The sequence below is a fragment of the Oryctolagus cuniculus genome, chromosome 5 (assembly GCF_964237555.1).
Source record: "Oryctolagus cuniculus chromosome 5, mOryCun1.1, whole genome shotgun sequence".
NCBI lineage: Eukaryota > Metazoa > Chordata > Mammalia > Lagomorpha > Leporidae > Oryctolagus > Oryctolagus cuniculus.
In genome coordinates this window covers 100,739,041-100,753,798 of record NC_091436.1, presented here as the reverse complement: position 1 = coordinate 100,753,798, position 14,758 = coordinate 100,739,041, and the positions used below count along the sequence as shown (strand labels likewise).

Here is a 14,758-nt window from a genome sequence, read left to right as displayed (position 1 = left end):
CACTTGACTAGTAAACGCGATAACAGGAAGGAAAAAAAAATGTGTCCACAGGGTGTTCCATCCTGCTGTTCAGAACATTGTGGGTGCCCAAACAATATTAATGCTCTATGATGAAGACGGTAGAGAGGATGATGATGATGATTAATGCAACTCATGGAAAAACAGGGCTGGGGAGGATGACATAGACCAGGGACCACGAGAGGGAGGATGACTCACGGGTGAGGGGTACCTGGGGATAGAGCGATGTGGCGTGCACGTTGGCGAGCGTGGGGGAGCGGCCGGGGCACGCGTGCCTCGGACCTGGGAGTGGGCGGGTGGGCGCGGAGAGGCGGAGCGTATCCCGGACTGGGTGGCTGGCAGCTCTGTCTGCGAGAGCAGCAGCATCACCCGGGAGCGAAGCCTCGGAGACTCCGCCTAACTGACACCCAAACTCTCCCTCTCCCTCCCGCAGCCCCAAACTGGAGGCAGCTGAGTCTGCGAGCAGCCTCGGCGGCGGCGGCGGCCGCCCCAGCCCCAGCCCCAGCCCCAGCCCCGGCCCCGGCCCCAGCCCCAGCTAACGCTAGCCCCGGCCCCGGCCCCAGCCCCAGCCCCGGCCCCGGCCCCGCCCCCGCCTCGCGCGCCCCGCGGAGACGCCCGGATCGGCGGAGCCCGGCGCAAGCCCTCGCCCCCTCGCCGCGCCCGCCGCGCCTCCGCCCGCCCGCCCCCGCCGCCGAGACCCGGCTGCGGGAGGCGGCCGGCGGCCCCGAGCCTCGCTAGGGCGACCAAAACAAAGGCAGCATCCGGGGCTGGGTGGATGCAAACAACCATGAAAGCCTGGGCTCGCGCTCTCCCCAGCTCCGCCGCTGCTGCCGCCGCCGCCGCCGCCGCCGCCGCCGCCGCTGCCGCTCCTCCTCCCCCTGCCGCCGCCGCCGCCGCCGCCGCCGCCGGGAGGGCTCGGCTGTGAGGGGAAGCAGGGGCGCAGCAGCTGGGCGTGCTTCCGAAAGGTGAGAGCGAGCCGCAAGCGGAGGGGGCGGGCAGGCCACGAAGATGTCCTCGGCCGTGGGGCCCCGCGGTCCTCGCCCACCTACGGTGCCTCCCCCCATGCAAGAGCTGCCCGACCTGAGCCACCTGACCGAAGAGGAGAGGAACATTATCATGGCAGTGATGGACCGGCAGAAGGAAGAGGAGGAGAAGGAAGAAGCCATGCTCAAGTAAGCCACCCGTGCCTCGGTGCCTCCCTCCGTCCATTCACCACTCACTCGCCCAGTCCTCCCGGCCGGGTGGGGGAGGGGCGGGCGCGGGTGCTGGGTTCGGGCGGAGGCGCCCGCCCCGGGGCCAGGGGTGCTGGGTTTGAGTAGGGGTGAGGCCAGTGGGGCCAGGGGAAGCAGGGGATGCCACCAAGCCGGAACCAAGGAGCCGGGTGTAGATGGCTTGAGGCTGGGGTGCCCGGGAGGATTGGGAGTGGACAGGGGCCACCCCGGTGGTGGGATGTGAGGGAGCTCAGAGAACCTGAAGCCGCCAAAGTGGAAGGGCCCTGGGCTGGGAGCAGGTGAGGGGGCAGCGGATAAGCAGTGGAAAGGAGGGGTGGGATGAAGAGGTGCTGAGGACAGCTCCTCTGCTCTTTTGGAGTTGTTTGGCAGGTCGGGGTTAGCCCGGTGAAGGGTGCCCGCATTTACAGAATGAAAATGCTGATTTTTAGTATTCATTTTGCTACTCATTCATTTCACAGACCAAGGTTGGGTCTTTTCTGGGCAGTTGCCATCTTTGGTAACCTGCCTCCCCAGCTTCTCTTCACCCTGTTCTTCACAGTCTAGAGCAGAGAATACCTGTGTGAAGATACATTTTCTTACCCAGATGTAATGCCACGGGCAATGCAAAGTTTCTGATAATGAGAGAAGCTGCTGAGGAATCTGGCCTGAATAAAATAGAGGTCTCTCTTTGGTGGGCACCAAGAGACCTCTGGGGCCTGCTCCATTCCTGGAGGAAGCAGTCCAGTAAGATGTTGAGTGTTTGCACACATCCTGCCTTCTTTAGAGCCCATAGAGCCCTCAAAGCATCTCTGTCTGGTGCCCTATTTTCCTGGGGACGGCGAGGGGATAGGGTTGGCTGCTGGTGGTGCAGGGGTGTGTGACAACTATGCTGCTGCTTGCTCAGACAACACTGCTTACAAGGAACTGGCAGAGAGACCGGGCTTTCTCATCCTTAGCATCACCCACAGAGTGGAGCTGAAGGGGACTTCATCCTGTCTTTCCTGGGGGAAGTCTTCATGTATTGGGGAAAGTTTCCCACTATGGAGTGGGAGGATTTGGAGACCCTGACTGGGAGTAATTCTTCAGGCCCCTTGTGTAAGCTAGCAGGTGTATCTGGGGGCAGGGGATTGGCATGAGGAGCTGAGAGGAACCTGTTGCATCTGGAGTTAGCTGATAGCAAAAAAAAAAAAAAAAAAAAAAAAAAGAGTAGAAAGGGAGCAGGAGTGACAGTCAGTACAGAGCACACCCAGCATGGCCTCTCTCCCACCCCTAGAATTGCCTCCTGGAGGGAAGATGCTGCCTGGAAGGTTTCTTCCGTTTCCCCTCAGTGCAGCAGTGCCTCACAGGAGAGGGAAGAAGGGAGGCTGCATTCACAAACTGATGAGTCTCCAACCAGTGCAACTGTCACCCAGAGCAGGGAGGCGACACTGAGGGAGAGATGTGGTTGCTGGGTCACAGCAAAATAGTAGAAGCCCAGTCATTCCTGCCCTGTAACTATGGATGGAGAAAAGGGCTGTTAACCAGGCAGGCCAGAGCTGGCCTGATTCTATAAAGAGCAGCAGGCTTCTGCGTTCCCTGCTCCTTCTCATCCGAAAAACAAATACTTTAAACCTGCAGGCTTCAGAGAGGCACAGCCCTCGGTAATCTGCTGCCTGTCCCTAGTGGAAGAATGGCATCCCCGGTGCTGCAGGCTTTCCCTCTTCTGAGACTGGAAGTAATGGATGGTGTCTGATGGTGCTGCTGTCTGTGTGTCTAGTTGTCAGTTTGTCTGTCCTTACTGGTTGCAGCCCCTGCCACCTGTCCTGGACACCTTTTCTGCTCTTCAGTATTTCCAGGTGTGTTGCTGTTCCTTTTGGTGTTCACTGCAGACAGCAAGTGGATGGAGGCTTCCAGCACCTAGTGGAAAATATGGGTGGCTGCTTGACAGTCTGGTTAGAAAGGGGAAGGCACATTGCAAGTTGTGGCCATCACGCCTCTTCATTGGCTGTTTCAGGCATGGTGGAGAGTGATGAATTTTAAGTGGGAGTGGGTGAGTTTTAGGACAGAATCCTAAACCTGCTAACTGGTTAAGGACAGTGATTATATGATTGTATGGGCTTTTATGGGCAAATGAAAAATAAAGCATTGTCCAACTGCTCACCTGTAACACTTTTTTTTTTTTTTGCCCACTGCTTTTCCTATGAGTGCTTTCCACTTACTTGCAAATATTTTTCCTTCATTGCATGGTTTCACAAAATATCACAATATGTCTTGCTGTTATACAATAGACTTCTACAGTCTTGGACCTCTGCATTAACTTGTATCAGTTATCCTCTTTTACTGATGTCTTTTGTGCAATGGATTGGTGAGTCTCAGTTTGTTGCCATACAAGTGTGTCATATTATCTACAAGTAATGGAACAGTAGTATACTTTTATTGAGGGGACTCTTGTCTTAAAAACTGAGGATAGCAAAGGCTATTGAGGTGATAGACATATAGAGGGATTTAATGATACCCGGTTATAGGTGGTGGCTTTTTCTAAACTTCTCATTGTAGTGCACAGGATTTTGCCAACATTTGTTAAATCAGAGAAAAGCTTTTATGGCAAGGCTAGGTCCATCATATTACGTATTAGAGAAATTGCTGTCACAAAAGGCCCTATGAAGTTAAACTTCTGGAAGCAGTAATACGACTTAAAATTCACTTTTGTTATCAGTGCAGAATCATCACCCTGAGAATCCTACTGGGCATGCTTTCCGTCTTCCTAGTTTGTAAAAGTAGGCTTTAAGAAGGAAAAGGAAAGACTGATGGGTTATTGTGCCAAAGCAACATTACAAAATATCAGTTAAAATATAATTGTGCAGTTTCATCAGCCTTGATTATTAAGTTACTGCTTGACTCTAGTTTCAATCATGTCTTTATGTATAAATGGGAAAAAATAATCAAGCTACCTTCACCTCAAGAGTTCAGAAAAATTTTATGTGAAATTGAAAGTACTTTATAATTAACATTATTTTTGGCAAAAAAAGTATGTTAATTTTAAGTACAACTGGCATATAACTGGAAATAGTTAACTTCTGCAAATTATATTTAATGATTATTTTAATTATCTACAAATTAGAGGTATTTTCTTAATCTTAGTAGCTGTGTGTGTGTCTTTGAGTGCACATGTACATGCTAGAGGCTTTTTGAAACCTTATTTCCTCGATGAATACTCTTTCAAGTAATTTTAGGTAGATATCATGAGCAAATATATAAGCTAAAAACTATATTATCTGGAGCCTAAATCGGGGAATATCTCATTAGATCTAAAATCTTTTTTGTTGTTGTTAATAAAAGCTTCCTAGAGGAAAGAGTGATAGAAGAGTAAAAAAAGAGGAAAAAAAACCCAGAAATATGGGATTAAAGGGATGGGAATTGAGAGCTGCAATGGAATTCTTAATGAAAATAGTTAATATTTATTGAGTCTTTATCCCTTATCAGCCATTATTTAATGTAGTTATTTAATCTATAGTTATTTAATCATATTTAACCTGCATATAGATGAACAATGCTCAAGTGTAATGTGTGTATGAATATTTGGATTCTCACAGAAGCCTGTGCAGAGGTGAGGCAGGTATTATAATTTTCTAGCCTCACCCTACACTCAGAGAGTTCTAATGATATCCTCAAGATGACTCAGAAAACATGGCCCAACCAGGATTTAAACCCAGACCATTTAATCTAACTTTGGGTGTTTCCTGACACACTGCACTGATTTTCGATCAAGAAGAAGCTGGTGTTCCATTTATCTTTTCCTTAAATGAATTTCTGAATTTTCCTCAGTTCCAGAGAAGTGGTTTGGCAAGGGATTAGGCTGATTCAGAAGATCAGTGTGGATTATGAGAAGGCTTGGAGCTTCACCCACATATGTTAATGTGGATTCACAGAAAGGGAGGGTCTCCAATTTCAAGACAATAAATGCATCAGGGTATAGTGGAAAGGTGAATACCTTTGAATACAAGGGCCTTTGAACTGTAATTCTAGGTATGCCACTTACTGTATAAATATGGGCACGAGAATTATCCTGCGATTGTGTGAGGTTCTATTTTTCTAAAAATTCCTGCAACCTGGATTATGAATTGATTTCTAAAGAGTCTTGACTTTGGGCTTCTTCCTCTCTGCTTCACAGGGAGCCTAGCAATCATCCACAGTAGCTCCCTCCTTTGTGGAGACAGAAGAAGAATTCCTGTAACTTCATTTTTCTTCTCCTCTCTCTCCCTCCAAATAACTAATATTTTCTCCTGAAGTGTGTCCGTGAGATTCTCTATGAGAGACTCTGTTTAGCAACAGGGACAAGAAGACTAGGTAGACTGGGAAACTGAGGAGGGAGTAATGGTAGAGTCCTATGTACACAGGTATCATATTTTCACTGGGATTTGCAAGCATTTTCCCATTTCACACCAAGCAGCATTCTCTCATATTGCTGAAGCAAGGATGGGTAAGGAGGAAGGGGAAAAAGGCAGTGAAGGGAGTAAGAGGACCAAGTGCCAGGTGTCTACCTGTTCCAAGGTGTTGAATTAGGAGGAGACTTACTGTTTGACTCTAGTCTCTTTCACACCATTAATGGATAGGGTTAAACTTAGGGACGACTAACCCTGAACTACTGTGGAGATTTGTGCTTTCAACCAAAAGCTGCCTTAATAAATGTGCATGCCTAGTACTAAGATCACAAATGCTAATAGAGAAAACACTGGAAAAGAACACTAAAAGATGAAACAGGAGGCGTTACCAAAGAGAAAGGAGAGTGAGAGACAGGATCATTAGTTGCCATTTCTGTCAGCTTGTCTTGATTTTCTTTAAACTTGGCTGTGTTCCTTCCTCACTAGCAGTAAGAGGCATTGCCATTTAACTAAATAGAATATTAAAGCAGAAGTGGAATATGGAAACACCGTTGTTAGTTGTATGTGCTATACTAACTTTATATTAAATTAAGTGTAGAAATACATTCATGCGATGCTATTTGTTCATTTTGTTAAGTGGGGAGAATGATTTTTTAAATTGTGTAGTGAGCTTCTGAGAAAGATACAAAATGTGAATTTTTGCAATCATATTATTATTCTGCCATGGTTGTAATAGGAAAATGGATGTGGTTGCTGTACCATGTATTAAAATTCCATTGTATTTCATCTAATTGATCTTTTTGGGCCTTTCCTATTTTTAAGCAACTTATTAAATTTATTTCTGTAATACATGTTGAATATTTTAAAATTGGTCCTGGGATTTAAAGTAAATTTACCTGAGGTGCATGGCAACTACAGTAATATAATCCAGCATCCATGCATACTGATTCCAAATACTTAGTGTTCTAATTCTTTTTAAAAGTGTATTAAACTCAAGTGGTAGGGTTCTTGCCATCCACATGGGGGATCTGGATTAAGTTCCTGGTTCTTGGTTCCCAACTCTGTACCCCTGGCCATTGTGAGTGTTTGGGAAGTGAATCAGTGGAGATTCTCTCTCTCTCTCTCTCTCTCTCTCTCTCTGTATGTCTACATCTCAAATAATAAAGAAGTCTTTAAAAATTATATCAAGCTGCACTATGTTTTATTTCCCTCATCAATTGGGATTAGACACTAACATTTATTGTGTACCTTTTATGCATAGGAATTTTGCTGGGTGCCTGATGAGTTTTACTACACCCTGTGCTCATCTCTTGATGAGAAGTCCAGCCTACCAATATTTATTAATTTTCTAATATTAATGAAATTTTCAACTAGCTAGGTATATCTTTTAAAATATTTATTTATTTATTTATTTGAAAGAGTTATAGAGAGGGAGAGGGAGAGAGGATGAGAGGGGGAGAGGGGGATAAGGGGAAAAGGAGGGAGAGAGAGAGAGAGAGAGAGCACCCTTCCATCTTCTGGTTCACTCCCCAAATGGCTACCGTAGCAAGAGCTGAGCCAGGATGAAACCAGGACCTAGTACTCCATTGGGGTCTCCCACATGGGTTCAGGGAGCAAAATACTTGGGCCATCTTTTGCTGCTTTCCCAGGTGCATTATCAAGGAGCTGGATCAGAAATGAAGCAGCTGTGACTTGAACTAACAGAGGCTTAACTCGCTATGCCACAATGCCAGTCCCACTAGGTACCTTCTGACCATTTACTCAGGACATTTTCTCTGAGAGTGCAGATAGCATGCTTTAAGGGAGTAAGAAAATAACATCATGTGGCTATTGGTGTTTTCCACCCTTTTCTGAGTGCTCTCATTCCGGCCTCACATTACTCCTTAACCCCATAAATATTCAGGACTTACTTGATTTGCTGTTCTGTCACTCACAAGGCTCCCTAATACTTCAGCATTTTCCCATATTTTCTTCTCCTACAAGGTTATGTCTTCTCACCAATATGATTCTGAATTTTATTTATGACATAGGATATTTCTTTAAAAGTATCGTGATATTTAATTCAACATTAAAACCATTGTTTCAGGTGTTAGAATTGGATCAGGTATTTGACTCTTTGGTTACATAACAGAGAATATTTTCTTTAAATTCCTATTGTTTTAAAACTGGCATGGTCAGAAAAGGAGGTGAGCATTGGATAGTTGGATAGAAGACTGCACTAGATTCTAATCTTCACATTATCACTTTTTATAGATATGAACATCACAAGGTAAGCTACCCAAGAATCATTTTCCTTGTGTGGAAATTGGAATTTATAGCACGTGCCCTTCTTCAGTGGAAGCATCTTTCCACTTCAAATTGTGCTACCCAAGGAAGCTGCCATTATGTTTAGCCTTTATAACTTCACAGTAATATGAACACTATCCTTTCCTCTGATTGGTGCTAGGGGGGTCTTGTAGAGATGAACTTCATAGTAGGGCTTGTCATCATATTATGTCATACTATGTTAGCAATGCAATGTGGCCAAGGTTGAAAGAATCAATGTGAGAATTTGTCATGGAGGTAAAAGGTAACATGAATACAGGGCTTGGTCTGAGGTTATGTTTATAGTCTTCTTTCTTTCTCATGAAATAGATCATAAATGTTTTTAGCACAAAAAGCATTCTAGGTAAAATGATGGAGTTTGAAATACCTAAATGGCAATGCTAATTTAAAAAATGAGACATTATATTAGCTTAGGCTGATTTTCTCATCTTTTACTAGGGAAAAAATTGGAGAGACAAATTGATGATTTTAGTGTCAATGAATTTAATAAATTATTGATTTTCACAATTAGCTGAATAAGGGGATATATACATGGCGAATAGTAATTTCCTTTTCATATCATTTTACTACTGAGTGATGTAATAAATGGTATGTGCTTTAGAACGTTTGAAGATGCATTAGGCTTTCTGTATGTATTTTCTTAATACTTACATAGGTTTATGTATACTTATTTTGATGTAGGTCAGTTTTCTGTGGATGGGGGCGGTATATTCTGGAGAGTTGACTTTATGTTGTCATACTGCTGCTGCTAGCTTAGGAATACTCCCTATGCATATGAATGCTTGAAGACAAAATAGTTTTTAAAAAGGAGTAGCAAAAAAAAAAAAAAAACAAACCTATACACATTGATTTGTTGTCATCTATTTATACCAATTCTCTACCATAATTATGAATAGTACTTCTTTCTCTTAATTTTGAGTTTAAGCTTAGGTGATAAATTATATTGTCTTCCTCTTTGTACATCTTGCTTCCCCTGCCCCAAATTACTCATTTAAAACTTTTGACTATAAGGTGGGTATTGTATGACAGTGGGCTAAGCTGCTGTTTGGGATGCCCACGTTCCATTTCAGAATGCCTGGGATCAAGTCCCGCCTCTCCATTTTGACTCAGCTTCCTGTCCAGAAGACAGCAGAGGATGTCTCAAGTACTTGAGTTCCTGCCACCCACGTGGGAGACCCAGCTGGAGTTCCTGGCTCCTGGCTTCTGCTGGCCTAGCTCTGGATATTGCTGTCATTGAGGAGTGATCCAGCAGATGAAAAATCTCTCTCTTTTCTCTTTTTGTCACTCTGCCTTTCAAATAAATAAATGTTTTTCTAAACTCAGAATATGAGCAATTAATAATCTTAAAATATATCATCAATAAGTAATGCAGGCAAGTTGTAGACATAAAATCTCAAAAACCACTAGTAAATTGGATGCATTGCTTTTGCTGAGACTGAGGTGTTATCTTTTATGCAGTCTCAATGGAATGCAATATTTTTGTGGCAAAGTTGAATTTAAAATTTCAAAACATTTTTCAAATAATAATAGTTATGAACTGCAACTGCATAGAAGACTCTCATTATGAAAATTTTCTTTTGAGCTTTGCAAAAGGGCAGCCTACCATTGAAGACAATATCTTTAATGTATGAGAATTCATTTAAATAGAGTTTAGAATAATATGTTGATAATTCCCCTGAAGTTTAGATAGTAAAATAATGTTATATAAAGTAATTTCATGCAATTTATAAGTAATTAATGCATTGCTTTAGAATATTAGCTTTTTAAAAGAAGCATAATGATTGAAACAGACACCTTTATGCAGTATAGAGGATATTACCTTGCTAATTATTTATACATTATTTAGTATGTTTTTTGTGCTAGTTACATTATTTCAGGTAATTATTATCTGGAAGATGCTATTATATTTAAATAGAGATGGTATGTAAACTGAAAACCAATTAAAATATCTGTATTGTCATATAAATGTCTCAGGATATTTAGCTTCTATTAATGGACTCATGCATAGTGTGTATATTCACAAGAACTACTAATAGTAGTAATTACTAAGGAAGTTTTCTTGCAATATTTGCTAGACTGCATTGTCTATATGATTAGTTTCCAGCTTACATCTGTGTCCTTCAAGTATTATTGATCAGTTTTTGAGGAATATTCTTTTTTTTAAGATTTTAATTATTTGAGAGAGGTAGAGTTAAAAACAGGGAAAGGGAGAGACAGAGAGAGGTCTTCCATCTGCTGGTTCACTCCCCAGATTGCCATAACTTTGGACTGTGCAGATCTGAAGTTAGGAGCCAGAAGCTGCTTCCTGGTCTCACAAGCAGGTGCAAGGGCCCAAGTACTTGGGTTGTTTTCTACTGCTTTCCCAGGCCATAGCAGAGAGCTGGATTGGAAGAGGAGCAGCTGAGACTAGAACTGGTGCCCATATGGGATGCCGGCACCACAGGCAGAGGATTAACCTACTATACCACAGTGCCGGTCCCTGAGGAATATTCTTAATCTCAAGAATATCAAATTATTTTGAAGTTGTAAGGTATTGATGCACAAGCACTGTGTGCCATGTTATTGTTCCATCATTTAAGCATAACTAAACTGTTGACAGCAGCAGTGGGAAACTCCTTAGTAGAGTTGTTTAATTTATATAGGTACATTTTAGAAAACTTGGTCTCATTGCCTGTGTAGTATCTAATATATGTGTAAATCAACATATAAAATATGAGGTAGTGTAGATCCACATTTAGAGTTTCTATTCAGGGAGAAAATTATGTGGTATATTGGTAGAAAGAAATGAAAACAAAAGTAAAGCAACCAAATGGCTTTTTTCTTTTGTATTTCACAGAGCTTAACAGATTTATTTTCCTTAGCTACTTCTGTATTGTAATATTTTGGAGCTTAAGTCTTCTCTTCTAACTTTTTCCCCTTGGGGGAAAAATGGATATATTTTTATATCCTGGCATTTGAAATAAAGGGATACTGAAATGAACAGTCTCATTTACATTGGATATTAAAATCTTGATAAGAGCAAAATCTGTAAAGAGAATCTACTTTAATATTATTCATGATCATCATGAAATTTTAACAAAATCGTAATTTCAGAAAATAAAGTGAAATCTTTTTCATCATGAAGATAGATATTTCAATTTACAAATGTCTACGTATCATAGGCCAAACTTAGCCATCTAAAATTTAGCACCTGGAGTAAAAACATGATGATAGTTTGAAAAAAGATACTAAGATCTGAGAATTTTTCCAGACATAGTTGTTAGAAATGGATTCCATGGTATTTGGATCTCCAAAGGCCTAAAAAGCAGTTGTCACTATTGAGTACAAATATGGTTGATAATTGCTTGACTTTCTAGTTCCTATTTTGCATAAAGATAGCATACTTGAGATTTCTGGAAGAACCACACAGAATTAAAAAAAAAAAAAAAAAAAGTTCAGCCCAGGCTGTAGAACTGGATGCATTACCTGCCTGGTAAGGTAATGCAAATTTAAATACACACATAAAGTACTTTGGGAAAAGTTTTTTAAAAATTATTTATTTGAAAGGCAGAATTACAGAGAGGAGGGTAGATGGAGATAGAGAGATCTTCCATATATTGGTTCATTCCCTAAATGGCTGCAGTAGCCGTGACTGGGCCATGCCAAAGTCAGGAGCTAGGAGCTTTGTCTGGGTCTCCCACGTGAGTGCAAGGGCCCAAGCACTTGGGCCATCCTATGCTCCTTTCCCTGGTGCAGTAGCAGGTAGTTGGATTGGAGATGGAGCAGCTAGGAGTTTGGTAATGCCCCTATGGGATACTGGCATCTTGGACAGCAGCTTAACCTTCTGTGCCACAATGCTAGCCTCATTGGGAAAAGATTTAATAGTCATTAATACAGAATAGTACAAAATGATTGGTGTTTATGAGAGCTGAAGAACTTTTGAAGATCTCTCTTACCTTTCTCTATGTAATTTCTTTTTTTTTTTCTGATTTGGCTTAACTTTTCTTGATGTCACTATTTTATCTGCTCTTAAATGTTATCCTTCTCAGCTTCTGTATCTTCTAGCGTATCTTTGGTTCCTGGTCTATCTCAAACAATGGCTTCAACAACATTTATGTATCAGTAATTCTCACATACAAATACACACATACACACACACAGAGTAGAATTTTCTATCAAACCTAGATTCATGTACTTAACAAATAACCTAAATATCTCTAGTTGTAAGTCTTATAGGCAGTTATACTTATTGTGACCCATCATAGACTTCATGGCTTTCTTCCTAAACATGCTGTCTCTGTACTCCCTGTCTTTGAGGGTAATATCTACCACCTTTGGAACTCCTCATTCAATCAATTATCGAATCTTTTAGATTCAATCTTAGAATTCTTTGAACTTCTTTGTTGTCTAATTCCTTTGCTGTTACCTTAATGTGGCATGTCATAACTACTTATCTGGAAGTCTATAATTACCTCCTAAATCATTGTCCTGCCCCCAGTCAAACTTTCTCCCATATGATTCCTACATTGTTTTCAGGAATATTTATCAAATTCATTTGATGATGTCTCTTCCATAAAACCCCCTAACTTCATAATCTGGACCCAGCTCACTCTTACCTCTCTGTGGTCTGCACATAGCTTTCTGCCCCAGTCTTCCAGTCTTATTGACCTAATTCTCAAGGTGTCATTGCTGTTTCACAACTTGGTGACTCCACTAATGCCTTTTTTCCTGTCAGATGTTTCCTTTTTAGTCTAAATAATTTTTACCTAATACTTCAAATTAGCTCCTAGGATACCTTTCCAGATTTCCCAGGTTAATTTTGATATTTGTCTTCAGCATATATTTTCTCATAAACCTTCTCACCTAGCAGTACTTCTGCTTTAGTCGTACTGCTCAGTACAACATATACTTATGAGATCATTCTTATTTTTAGCCCTCACATAAGCACAGTGGCTGGCATGTAACAGGTGCCTGTTTTCAGAGCTGTGTATACGAATGAATGAATAGATTCAGAGGCTGTGGATGGAGGAGTCACCTAAGGCTGCTAAGGGTATGAGTAGGAGTATAGAGTGGGATGGTTATTCTAACCATGGGAATTAGATCAGCACATTCTGAAAGCAAAGAATAAGCTGAGTGTTTCTGGCTGTTAAGAAAATCAGGTTGACCAGAATTTATGAGGAAATATATATTGGATGTAGGACATTGAAAGGTAAAATTAAAATATAATTTTCTGACAGTCTGTTGTGTTCTTGATTCATCATTCATGGCTTTTTTGGAAGGCATTCTTAAAGCTGCTTGAATGTCAACATGGGAGCATATGAAATATTTTTAAGGTAATCCTCTGGAAAGACAAGCTTACAGGAAACATTTTCTAAAGTGTGATACATGCTTTCTGATTTGATATTTAGAATTAGATCAGATGCTGTGACCATACAGCATTGTGTTGATTATAACTTAGTTAAGTCATCTTCTAGACTTAAATTTATCAAAACTGGTCTCCTGTATTAATCTTCTTTGTATTTCTGTTGCCCAGCTCTATGACCAGCACATAGTAGGACCTCAGCAAGTGCTTGTTGAACTAACTGGTACAGTCTTTCCAGGATATAAATCATTGCCTTGCGTTTCAGACCTGGGCTAAGTTTATATGTGCTTGAGCACTTAGTGTCTGTCTAGACCAGAGCTGCTAAACACCCAGTACACATGCCAGTTCTTATACCTAGAAGAGCATCACCAGTAAGCGTCAGATGCCTCAGAACTTTTTCAAACGTAGTGCTTCAGGCCATAAATTGACAAAAGTTGACGATCAACATGCCAATCAACATTTTAGTCACAGAAGATTTATTCCACTTCTGCTTTAAGAGTTGAAAACTGAGGCCCAGAAACACATTCAAATTTTCATTAATTAATAAGAGAGCTAGTGATAAAATACCAGCTCCTCTGTGTTCCAGTCCAGTGTGTTTTTCCATTGTCATTCCCTCTCCACATACTATTTCAACTACCAGCAAATTTGAACAATTAGTTTTTTTTTCAATTCTAGTTTTTTTTTTTCAATTATAGTTTGATTTGCTTACTTTGCATCCTGTTATGGAAAACTCCAAAGGAACTTCAAATTATTTTGTTGATTTTGAATTTGGATTATATTGAGTGTTATTCAAAATCAGTGAATCATTGATGGAGACTAATAATTATTTATTTAAATATTCTCTTTGTAATGATATTACAATTATATTTAATATTTATTAAGTGTGATCATTTTTCAATTTTTAATATTTCTCTGAAAGATAAATTTCAAATATGCAGTATTTCACTTACAATCTCAATAAGCTATTCCTGCTATGCTTTTGAATTATATGCATATTAAGGTAATGTTTTTGTTCATTCACTTAGAGTAGTCAGTTTTTTTTGTTAACTCTTGGGGGGAAGAGCTTCCCGTGGTTTCTCCTCATTGGAGTTTTTGCTTCAAATAGACATTTGGTCAGTAATTCAAGAATGAGTTAGTGAGATAGTGGCTACTCACATATATATTCATGAACTTATATACAAATGCATATATACATTCTCATCTCATTTTGCACCTGTACATATGATCTCTTAGAGCAGGCCAAAGAAAATGAGTGGTGCTCATTAAGTTGTTCATGAAAAAAATAATAGACTGAGCACTTAGGATATGCCAGACATTATGCTAGAATTAATAGAATCATCTGCTCACTGACTTTTCTACAGTGATGTCCATTTTATAAACAAATACCCATTTAAAATTATGCTTCATGATAAATGCAGGACAGAACAATGTTGGTATTTTGATAAATAATACAAATCAGGAATATAGACTAAGATCAGGACATCCAAAGATGACTCCCCACA

The 14,758-nt window shown here is 40.9% G+C and overlaps 1 protein-coding gene across 33 annotated transcripts in view; it reads left to right on the top strand.

Moving 5' to 3' along the window:
* Positions 1–881: 881 nt before the first annotated feature.
* The window catches only part of RIMS1 (regulating synaptic membrane exocytosis 1), a 537,571-nt gene continuing 523,694 nt past the window's right edge, over positions 882–14,758 (top strand). For all 33 annotated transcript variants that reach the window (XM_051854559.2, XM_051854558.2, XM_051854586.2 and 30 more), the window contains exon 1: positions 882–1,190. In XM_051854559.2, the coding sequence (XP_051710519.2) occupies positions 1,027–1,190 (164 nt within the window). In that variant the 5' untranslated portion in view covers positions 882–1,026. The remainder of the gene's footprint in view (positions 1,191–14,758) is intronic.